General features: G+C 35.4%; 2 protein-coding genes across 2 annotated transcripts; one reads left to right on the top strand and one right to left on the bottom strand.

Annotated features, from left to right (window-relative positions):
* The first annotated feature begins 835 nt into the window (after window positions 1-835).
* On the top strand, window positions 836-2,013 carry LOC110099371 (bZIP transcription factor 53). The gene has a single exon (XM_020826489.2). The coding sequence runs from the start codon at window positions 1,369-1,371 to the stop codon at window positions 1,798-1,800; it is 432 nt and encodes a 143-aa protein (XP_020682148.1). The 5' UTR covers window positions 836-1,368; the 3' UTR covers window positions 1,801-2,013.
* A 9,415-nt stretch (window positions 2,014-11,428) lies between these two features.
* On the bottom strand, window positions 11,429-12,111 carry LOC110099370 (calvin cycle protein CP12-2, chloroplastic). Its single transcript, XM_020826488.2, has one exon. The coding sequence runs from the start codon at window positions 12,035-12,037 to the stop codon at window positions 11,639-11,641; it is 399 nt and encodes a 132-aa protein (XP_020682147.1). The 5' UTR covers window positions 12,038-12,111; the 3' UTR covers window positions 11,429-11,638.
* Window positions 12,112-12,405: the final 294 nt, after the last annotated feature.

Genomic DNA, 12,405 nt, shown 5'->3' with positions numbered 1-12,405 from the left:
AACTTCGGCCTTCTGATGACCAGATTATTTGAGTTGATGTAATGCTTTCACATTGTATACTTCCTTTTTTGTGAAGCTTTACTAATTTGTGTAAGCAACTTTTTTGGCATACACATTCTAATATTTTATTAAACCCTCACCATTTCCATAAAGTCTTCTCATTAAAATATTCTCTTATTTATGAATAATGAAAATTTTACTACTGCACTTAAAAAAAATAAAAAATTAAAAATCAAATTAATGTCCACGTTATTTAGATAGCTTAATAAACATAATAGAGATTATAATACATATTTATTTGAGAAAAATATAAGTAGGCTATCTAAATAGAGTAAATTTATTTTTTTAAAATTAATATTAAAATATTTTAATAAAAATCTCAAATTTATTAAATTTATTGAAAATAATTAGAATATATGAGTAATTAATTAAAATTTCTATCACATTCAGCTTAAAATAAATTCAATAAAATTTAAATAAAAATTGATGAAAACATCCTGAACCAATATTGTTAATCTTTAATTTTTATTATTTTTATTCAAGTTAAATTATTTTTAATAATAAATAATAAAATATAAAATATAAAACAAAATATTACAACTTTTAAAAATTAATCTTCTGTTTTAATCTCTAATAAAATTCAACCAAATTATTATTTCTCTTAGTCATAAAATTTCTCTCTCTATTTCTTTTTTTTTTTTTAATTCGGCTGCACAGATGGAAGATAGTATGTTGCTTTCATTTCCCTAAGAAAATAAGCTAAATAATGGAGGAATATTCGCATCCGCTTTTTGATATGCCGTTCCTCTCTTCTATAAAACTCCATCTCCATGGCAGGCCAAACCTTCCCTTCCCGGTCGCCAATTTTTACCTTCCTGCCTTACGCGCTATTTTTCCAGCTAAGTATTCTTTCCTTCTTTTTTTTTCATTGAACGATCTTATTTTTTGTGAGTTTTATTAGAATTAGGTTGCTGTCGATCTTGTTCTGTGAGATCCATCGCCAAAAATTTAACCTTTTTGGTTTCCATCTGGTTTTTGGAACCAATTTCTATTATAGATTCTGGATAGAAAGAAACCTAGTTGAGATCCGGGCCAGATTTTTTTTTTTTTTGGTGCTTCATATAGGTTTCAGGATTTAGTACCCAGATCTTGATCCCTATGTTCTTGCACGAAATCAATCTCTAGCCTTTATGAATTTCTCTACTCTTCGCGTCTGCTTCCTCCAATCCTTGTCGGTTGTGTTTCTTTACTGGTTCTACGTTTTCTCATGAATTAAACCCCAAAATTTTCGCTTGATACCAATCGATTCTCCACAAAGTCCAAATCTTTGGAATCATCGGCAAAGATCTTTTTTTTTTGGCAAAAGAAATGTCTGGGAGGCCAGCCCGCCAATCTTCCAGCTCTGAGAACTCTGGGGTAATGGTTGACGAGAGAAAGAGGAAGAGAATGGTGTCAAACAGGGATTCTGCTCGGAGATCTCGCCTGAGGAAGCAGCAGCACCTCGATGAGATTGTAAATCAGGTTGCTAATTACAAGAAAGAAAACGATCAAATTGAGATGCAAATCAATATGCACATGAATCAATATCTGAAGGTGGAATCTGAGAACACTATACTCAGAACTCAGATTATAGAATTGACTGATAGGCTTCAATCCATGAATTCTGTTCTTCGATTTGTTGAGGAGTTCAGTGGAGTTGCTATGGATATTCCAGAGATTCCAGATCCGCTTTTGAAGCCATGGCAGCTCCCTTGCCCAGGACAGCAGATAGTTGCATCTTCGAATATGTTTCAGTGGTGAGTGGCTCACCTTATTGGTTGTGTGTCTGGTTGATCTGTTTTAGTTGTAATATTTGAAATCTCTTTGTCGTGTTGGTGGTGTTTGAGTCTTATCATCTCTAGTTTTCCTGGTTTCATATCTGATGTGATTTGGGTTATGTTCAATGTAACTCTTTCTTTCAATTACATGCTGTAGTATTAAACTTAGCTAATATAAATAGTTTCTTCAATCATATTTCATGGTCTCTCTCTCACTTTTTTGTTGATTTCCCTCTCCTTATGTGTATAATGTTATGCTTATCAATTGCAAGCTTTATTAGTTTGGGGGTTTGGGCCAATGTTTTACATAAGTTGGAAGTAGAAATTAGAAACTACATGTGGTTGAGAAATGCTTTTGGCACCAATAAACAAATGTTTTCAATATAATTTTTGTTGTGATTGTTTAAGTTTATAGCTTATGAAGTGCAAAATTCAATGCAAATTACTTGATCTCAATGGCATTCAAAAAGGTTGAATGGGTTTTTGGTTTTACTCAGTTTGACCAAATCAAAGATTAGACAAGCTCAAAATAACTTGACATCCATTAGACAAGATTCAATGCGTCATATTGAGATCATGGATGTGACTTAGGCTTTGTTTGAGACGGCTTTCTTATTCCTTCTTAAAGCAGCTTTCTAGTACAAAATTTTTATTTTTTGTATTAAAAAGTTGTTTTAAAAAGCAGTAAGAAAGCCGTCCCAAACGAAACCTTAATTAGGGCTTAAAAGGCTTTAAACAAGCCCAAGCAGGTGGGTCAAGGTTGATTAGCTTGGTTTAGGCTAGATTGCTTGGCTCGTCATGGTTGAGTTATCTTTCTTTTTTGAAAGATTCATCAAGTAACAACCACTCTGTCGAAGGCAACTAACTAATAGCCCCACGAGCATAAGCGGCCTTTGATTGTGCTGGTTTGCACTTATTTTTCAACAATTTGTTCACGATGATTCAAAATTCTCAAAGCTATGATCCCTTCAATATTATATTACCTTGTGATAAATTGCTCCTTTAAGAAGAGGAGTCGATCTATATATATATAAAAAGTGGAGATGCATTATTATCAGTTTTGATAGCTTCATTCAAGAGGCGATGAAAATTTTTAGTATTATTTTGATCAATTTGGCTATTTTTTAAACTCGTTTCTGGGTTTTTTTATAATATGATGGAAAGAGTTTTGAAGAACTTTATCATATTATGATTGCACTGCTTGCCGTCACTGATGTAGAAACATCTTTGGTAGATAGTGTATCATAGTTTGTTATTAAGTTTCTGGAATATTCTTATTGTCTTTAAGTATGTAAGTATTGTGGTAGGAAAGGCAATTGATGAATATTATCATCTTTTGAAGCTTTTGAAGCTTTGTGCTTATCTTTGCTCCTTGGATTGAGATTGTCTTCAAGCAGGTCCGATTCTTCCGATGATCACCGCATCAATTTGAACCTGGCTTTAATACCAAACTGATGTGGTGCTTGTCGAAAGAATCAGACCTGTTTGAAGGCAATCTCAATCCAGGGAACAAAGATAAGCACAAAGCTTCAAAAGAGGATAATATTCATCAATTGTCTTTCCTACAACAATACTTGCATACTTAAAGACTTAATAAGAACATTCTAGAAACTTAATAACAAACTATGATACATTATTCCTTAGGAGTATTATACTAAAGATATTCCTACATCAGTCACCTAAAGACCAGACTTTTCTCTCATCCACATCCATCTTAAACAATGCTACATTCATGATAGCGATCACATCATCCATGGCCATTGAACATCAAACTATGCCTGTCTCCCATGTATGATGATTATGATTGTGTCAATCTATAACAACATGAATATTACATGATGCTCATCTCTTGTTTATGGTTATTTTATTGTCACAGTAGCATGCAATGATAGATATTGTGTAACTCATAGCCACTTGATACGGTGCTAGTGATCACAATGCACACATCGCTATTTGATGACCATATGATGTTCATCTCATGTTTATAATCACCTTACTGCCATTGTAGCCATTTGATGCATCACAATATACGTGAAAAGTTGGAGTAGCGCCAATGAAAGACAAGATTAGAGAGAGTCACCGTAGATGGTTTGGTCACATAAAATGGTGACCTTCCAATGACTTGGTTAGAAAAGTAAAGATATTAAATTTGACTTATGTTAAGAAAGGTAGAGGTAGATTTAAAAAGGCTTGGTTAGAAAATATTAGAAATGATCTTTCTTTATTAGATTTAAACGAGAATTTGACTTTTAACATAGCACAATGGAGAAAAGAGATTCATGTAGCAGATCCCACATAGTGGGATAAAGATTTGATGATGATGTTGTTGTTATCCAAATGTGTTGTTATTCTATTATTTGAGGGCATCATCAACCTACTACAGATATTGCTCATGAAGGTTTCAGTACAAGAAAAGCTGAATTTTATGCATGCCTATTGCAAGGTACTGTAGTATGAGAAATGTCGTGTTTTCATGTAATTATTTCGAGTGATTGAGAAAAAAAAATTTGAAAACTTTACTGAGTTTCCTTATAAGAGATCAGAATAGCCATCCATTACAAAATTCTTTGAATTGAAAACATTGGCAAAAACTAACATTCCTATTTTGAATATCCATTTGAACGTTTATATCTTTTTTCTTCTTGTTTTCATATCTGCTCATTTCTTAGTTCTCGGCATTGGACCGTTTGAATGTTCAGTAGCAGAATGCAATAGTCTGCACAAACTTGGCAACTTCCTTCAGGAGTTCCAGTTGAATATTTTGACACGTGCTCGATACGTGTCAGACTTATCTATCCATTTGTCAAATATCTAACGTATTTTCCCTAAAAAAAAAAAAAAAATCTAACGTATATGTTATGAATAATAGAGATTAATTTTAAAATATGTTACATATATAACTAAAGTTAAGCAGCCTCTTCTCTTTTTTTTTTTTAATTAATATATATTATTTAACTAATTTAATAGTATTGCTAATTTTATTTTTCCTTATTTTATTTTTATTTATAATTTTCAAATAATATTTATTTATTATTACTTTTATTAAAAATTAATTTTTTTTTCAACTTCAAACTTGATATATCATCAAAAAATTATCTTGATCAAGCATGAATCTCGAGATAAAATCAGGTTGGGAACTTCAAAAATTAAATTCGGGAGCATTTGAACTTCGATTTCAGCAAATTTATAGTTGAACTGAACGTCTCGAAAATACAAACCAAAGACATCAAATTTTACTCAATCCGAGCTCAAATGGGTCCAAATCAAAGACCCAAAGTGCATTTAGAAGGTTCAAACCATGATTTGGATTACCAAACAGTTTCCAAACGTAACATGCTTATAGTCGAATCAAGCAGCTCGACGAGACAAATCCAACGAGCCCATGATCGCTGAATTTTAATATCATTAAGACATTCAAATGCTCAGTAAATTGTCCATGATAAAGGGGATCAACATCGGCCGTCCATTTAAACCACTCCCAACTTACCCTTGATCTTTCTCCTATTTACTGGTCATGACACTCTTAGAAAACTATAAATGGACTCCTCATTTCTCATGAAATGGAGACCAAGCAAGAAGAAAAGGAAGAGAGTTATCTTTCCACCAGAGACCTCGACCATCGTCGGACTTCAGTCAGGTCATCAACTGACACCGGATTTATGCCCGGCCACCAACTAACGTCGGATCTCTACTCGGCCATCAATTAATGTCGGATCTCTGCCTGACCACAAAATGAAGTCGAATTTCTGCTCAGTCACCAAATAACGCCAGATTTTCGCCTGGCCACCAACTAACGCCGGATTTCTACTCGGCGACCAACTGGCACTGGATTTACACTCGGCCATCGACAGACGCCGAACTTCCACTTGGCCTCCGACTGATGCCAGACTTCCACCCAACTTCCAATAATTCTTGGACTTCCATCCAACAATAGTCTTTCCTACCGTCGTCACCCGAATACGGTCTTTCTGACATCCGTCACTCACCGACTATAGTTCTACCGACTAAACTAACATATCTATACTGATTCGTCCTATTTTCAATATATAATGCATTTTATATGATATATATTTGTTACATCAAGCCAAGACCTTCCCTCCAATGAAGGGCCTCATTTGTAATAAACTGCAAATATCAGTGGATTCATTCAAACTGAGTTAGGCCCATGATGTCATAATCTTTCCTTTGTAAAGCATCTGATAGTTCAACAGCGATTCCAAATATGTCTTTTATTAAGTGCAAACTAAAAGAGAAGTCAAAAGATTGCATTGAAACTAATAATACAAAAGCTTCCCCTCTCTATTCAGCACTTATGCTATCATCCAAAATTATTTCAAGCACATCAACAACTGAGGAGAACATTGTAATATATATAATTAGTGACTCATAATGAAAATCCCATCTTGTTTCACCAGGACGTCGTAAAAATATTTCTTGATTTAATCATCGTCCAGTGAACATCTCACCATTGTGTAATAAACTTAATGTCATATCGCATTGTTATCTCTTAGTTGATTACAACTTTTGCATGAAACGCCCACAATATTCATCACATTTGAAATTATAGTAAACAACAGTGCAATCTGAAGATAATTTTTCGCACCTGCGCTCTGCACTCCCTTTGTGCAAGTTTAGATTCGTAAACTACATAAAACATAAAAAATTATAAATTAAATATAAAATTAAAAACGAAGCACAAATTAATTATTCTAACCAGGTAAACAAACAATTCATATTCTTGAATTTTTTTTGCTATCCTAAACTAGTAAACAAGAAACTACATTGTGTATTGAAATAAGAAGACATTAAGCAGTAAACTACATTAAATTTTTACATAATATTGAGATTAGATCAAACAAGTTCATATTCTTTATTTTTTTTATCCTAAACAGTACACCGAACGCCATTTTCAGTAAATGAAATTATTAGTTTAGGTATATATATATATATATATATATATATATATATATATATATCCAAAAGGATAGAAAACAAAATAACAAAAAAAAAAGTTTATTACCTATGCAGTCGGTCGGATCCAAGACGTAAGGGAAAGCAGCTGTCTTTGTGAGTGAAATGGGAAAGCAAGGGCGGACGCACCGGTTAACTTCTAGTTCTGTGAGTAGAGGAGAATCTGTGACCCGAAGAAACCAGACTAGGATATGCACTATGCACGAAAGCTTTTGCATGACAATATCTTTTTTTTTTTTTTAATCTGGAAATGTTGAAGGAAGCCTAATAGATAATGATATAATGTCTATTAATTTTTCAAATTTGGCACCGCCACTCCCTCTAAACGGCAACCAACAAATTTTTTTAAGAGAGGGCACGTGCCCCCGCAGGCCCCCTCCTCACTCCGCCATTCGCTCCAACCTCAAAAGGTCATTTATACTAATGTCATGACATCATCCATTGTTACATTAAATTAATAGGAATCATAAGTGGATTGGGGGGCAGCATTGACTGTAATCGTAGTTAAGAAGATTCCTCCAATGATTTCAATTTCCAAAATGATATCTTGGAAAAGTATTTTTTTAGAAAACTCTCAGCAAATGCAAGAATGCTTCTAATAAATTTTAAGCTTTATACAACTCCTAGCTAGATTTTAACTCCTTGGGCAATGTCTTAATATCGATATCAAAAAGACAGTAACAATCTAAAGATAAATCATTCTTCACCTTTAATTTAGAATACACCCCTCTCAATCAAGATAAAATCAATCTCATAGGAATTCAATTCAACCTTTTTCACACATGTTAACGTCATCGAGCAATGCTCTGATATACAACTCGGATATGTGATTGATTCTATTGACCTCTTCCACATAGGTTAACATCATCAAGTAAAGATTTAGCATACAACCTTGAATAGGTCATACGTCATTAGTAGATTCTCTTAACCTCTTTTATATATATTAAAATCATCGAGCAATGATCTAATATATAACCTCAGATAAGCCATATATCCTTGATGGATTCTCTCGACATTTTCCATAGAAGCTAATGTCATCGAACAACACTCTAATATACAACCTCGGATATGTCATAAATCATTGGTGGATTCTCTCGACCTCTTCCACATAGGTTAATGTTATCGAGCAATGCTCTAACATATAACCTCAGATAGGTCATAAATCCTTAGTGATTCTCTTAATATTTTCCATATAGGTTAACATCATCGAGTTGTGCTCTAACATATAATCTCAGATAGGTCATACATCTATGATGTATTCTTTCGACCTCTTCCATATAGGTTAATGTCATCAATCAATGCTTTGATAAACAATCTTGGATATGTTATACTTCATTGGTGGATTCTTTTGACATCTTCCATACATGTTAACATTATCCAGCGATACTATGATAAACAATCTTGGATAGGTCAAATTTCCTTTGTGGATTTCTATCAATCTATTAACGTCATCAAACAATGCTCTGACAAATAACTCAGGAAGAACTACTTATAAGGTAGCCTTAAATGGAAGCTAGTATTGACAAGGTCCTCACAAGAAAGACTTTATAAAAGTATGTGGTTGATAAAGTCGTTAGTCATATAAAGATCTAAGTAGATTAAAAAGCCTCAAAAGACACATGGAGCAATATGTCAAAGCATATATAAAAAATGCACAAACAACTTAATTTGATCTAGGGAACAAGTTCATTTCAAATAAAAAATAAGCATTAAGCTCATAAATTAATCTCAACTTTATATATAATATCATTAGAGTTACATATATTCCACATCAAGTTTAAGTATATATTCATTTTGACAAGAAGCTAAAATTAAAGTTACACCAAAATCATCCATACAAGTAAAAAAAATTAAAAATAAAATAAAATAAATTTATAAAAGGGGTGGTTGTAGCCAACACCCCCTTAAAAAAATTAGTGGGCCCCTCACACAAATAAATTAGTTATAATTGTAGCCGGTAGTTGCCGACTGCTCAAAAGGGCATAGTGCGCCTCAAAAGGCATACCTTTTCAGGTGCATGGGCAATGGTGGTGCTGGCCGGCTGGCCAATTAGTCCGCTAAAATGTGTCTGGGCCCGATTTTCGGCACAAACAGTCCAAATTGAACATTATTTGGATCCCCATAACAACTTTTCGACGTTCCAGAACCAATTTTAGTACTTTCAGAGCTTAGCGGAGCTTCTATGATCAATTTTATGCCATTTTAATATTTTAGAATGCGATTTTCCTGCATTTTTTATGATTTGAATAGTTTGGCAATGTTGTAACATATATTTTTGGACTTCTGAAGCTTTGATGTCCACAAATAGGGGGACAACTGATATATCATCAAAAAATTATCTTGACCGGACATGAATCTCGAGGCAAAATCAGGTTGTAAACTTCAAAAATTAAATTTGGGACCATTTGAACTTTGATTTCAACAAACTTACAGTCGAACTGAACGTTTCAAAAATACGAACCCATCGACAATAAATTCGACCCAATTCGAGCTCAAATGGGTTGAAATCAATGACGTGAAGTGTATTTAGAATGTTCAAACCATGATTTGAATTGCCAAGCAGTTTCCAAACGTGACATGCTTATAGTTGAATCGAGCGGCTTGACTAGACGAATCCAAAGAGCCAATGATCATTGAATTATGATATCATTAAGACATTCAAATGTTCAGTATATGGTCTATGATCAAGGGGATTAATATCGACATCAACCGTCCATTCAAACCACTCACAAACCCTTGATCTTCCTCATATTTACTGGTCATGCCACTCTTAGAAAACTATAAATAAACTCATCATTTCTCATGAAAGATAGTCCAAATAAGAAGAGAATGAAGAGAGTTCTCTTGTCATCTGACTCCTCAATCATCACCGGACTTCAGCCCAGCCACCAACTGACGTCAAATTTCTGCTCGGCCACTGACTGACGTTGGATCTTTGCGTGGACACAACTTGACACTGGATTTCTACCCGGCCACCAACTAACGCCGGATCTCTTCCCAACCATTGACTAATGCGGCATTTCTGCCTGGCCACCGACTAATGCTGGATTTCTGCCGGCCACCGACTAACGCCAGACTTCAACATGGTCACCGACTGACGTCGGATTTCTACCCCACCACTAACTGACGCCGGACTTCTGCTCGGTCACCGACTGACCCTATATTTACACTCGACCGCAGACTGACGTCGAACTTCCACTCGGCCGCTGACTGATGCCAGACTTACACCCGGCTTCCAATTATTCTTGGACTTCCATCCGACAACAATCCTTCCGACCACTGACACCTAAATAGTCTTTCTTACCTCCGTCGCCCGCAGACTATGGTCCTGCTAACTGAACTAACATATCAATACTGGTTCTTTCAATTTCCATTATGTAATGCATTCTATATGATATAAATTTTGTTACATCAAGCCAATACCTTCTCTCCAATAAAGGGCGTCATTTGTAATTAACTGCAAATACTAATTGATTCATTCTCCCATTTTCAAGATTTTTCACGTAAAAATCTTAATATCTCTTATAAATACGACACCCTCTCTCTTATTTATTTGTGTTAAATCTTCATACAAAACTAAGACGTTAAATTTTATATTTCTCTACCACTGTGAATATTTCAAGACGCAACAAACTAATGATTTATAATATCATGATACTATTTCTAAAACCCTGAATTCTTGGCATAATAAGCCCAAGAATTTTCATTATAAATAAAAGTACATTTACACATAAGAAGTCCCTCAAATTACTCATTAACTTAACGGGTCGAATTTTCAATTTCCTTAAGCAATATGAGCACTTATATCAAACTATTAGAATTCTCAAAGCTCTTTCAACTACGAAAATTTTAAAAAATAAATAATTCATTTACCGCTGAGATTGAGATTAGCATCCCTAAGCTTCATTTAGAACAGTTTTCTTACAATTTTACTTTCTAAATCATAATCATAATATATATTTGACCACGCTTTTGTTGATTTCCAAAAAAAAAATTATATTTAAAAAAAAAAACTTACAAAAAATTTATTTTCTCCATAGATCTTCACAACCACTTTGCATCCTAAGGGCATCTCCAACCGAACGGCAAACACTTGTTTGCCGTTCTTGCTTTGCTCCAACCGATCTCCATTTTTGACGCCATTTGATCGCGGATGAACAGTGCGACGCCAATATTGGCGTTGCACTGTTCATCTGCGGCATTTTTTTCTCTCTACCGAACAGCTTGGGAAGAAAGGCGCGAACGAAAACGATCATTTTAGCGGCAAAATGGCGTTGGATTGGAGATGAAACACGGCATTTTTTGATTTCCCTGCATTTTGAAGTGAAAAATGACATTTTCGGTTGGAGATGCCCTAAGGCCGCCGTGAACATCTTAATAATTTAATATATATTAGAAACCTTTAACCTCCTCGTCTCCTTTGACAATGGCTCACAGAAAAAGCTGAAAAACAAAAATCAGGCCGACTTCGACCTCCTCCTCTGAAATGCAAGAGGAGAGGCCAGAGAGATTTAGCAGAATCATGGCAATAACACCTTCAATCCCACTCCAACTATCATGCTTTTTCAAATCCATGATTTAACCCAAAACAAGAACAAAAAAATTAGTTTTTTAGCAGCACAAAATCTCCAAAATCAATCTAAATACCAAACAGCCCAAGCTAAGATCAAGCGTTTATTCGAAATATAACTCCATACAAAATCCCATAATTTATAACATCAAACAAAGGCAAACAAACCATTGTCATCGTCCACAAACGGATCGAGTATCAAATCCCTAACGAAAGTCGACACCTTTCTTCTTCCCCTGTTCTCATGATCCAAAGCGTGAATTATTCGACTGCAACAAAATCAGTCCTCGTAGGTTCGACACTCTTTGGTCTCCGGATTGTCCTTACAGTAGTTCTCGAGTGGATCGGAGCTGCTCTTAGCTCGGTCGCGCGCGTGGCTTGCGGCGGCGCTGAGCTCCTCTACCTCATCCCACGCTGCCGCGCACTCGCCGCTCTTAGGGTCCCCTTCGCACGTTTCCTCGGCTTTCTTTATGCTCTCCGATACCTTCTCCGAAATACCTTCGGGGCTCGTCGGCGCGCTGTAGACTGCCATTAGTCTTATTGTTCTCTTTGAGATGAGGCTCCGGGTAGGAGAAAGGAGGCTCCTTTGGGTTACCGGAGCGAAGGCGGATTTGGTGCTGGCGGCCGAGGCGGCGGAAGGAAGGTGGATGCCGGAGAGCGGAGAGGCCATTGAGGGCATTTTGGGGGAAGGGATAGAAGGTCTGTCGTGTCGTGCTGTAAGGTAGGAACAGATGGGGATTGCGAGGATTGATTGAGCTCGCCGTTCAATTTGGAACGCACATTTATTATCTTGTTAAGCCCTGCGAGAATATTTTTTTTCTTTTATTTTTTTTTTTAAAGTTTTTTGAAGATAGATAGATGATATAAATTAGGAAGAAGCCAAGAGCAACGTGAAATGGCAGAAAGTTCCCTGTGACGTATGAATCTAATGAATACTCGGGCGACGGTGGTCCAAGGGGTCATAGATGGCAGACGACAGAGATCTGAGATACTATAGTAAGCTGGCGTCGGTGGTTGGAGGGACTTTAGTTGGCAAGTGACGATGGT

The sequence above is a fragment of the Dendrobium catenatum genome, unplaced genomic scaffold (genome assembly GCF_001605985.2).
Source record: "Dendrobium catenatum unplaced genomic scaffold, ASM160598v2 fragScaff_scaffold_980, whole genome shotgun sequence".
NCBI classification, from domain to species: Eukaryota; Viridiplantae; Streptophyta; class Magnoliopsida; order Asparagales; family Orchidaceae; genus Dendrobium; species Dendrobium catenatum.
Note: the sequence above shows the minus strand (reverse complement) of the source record. Positions and strands in the feature narration are given on the sequence as shown.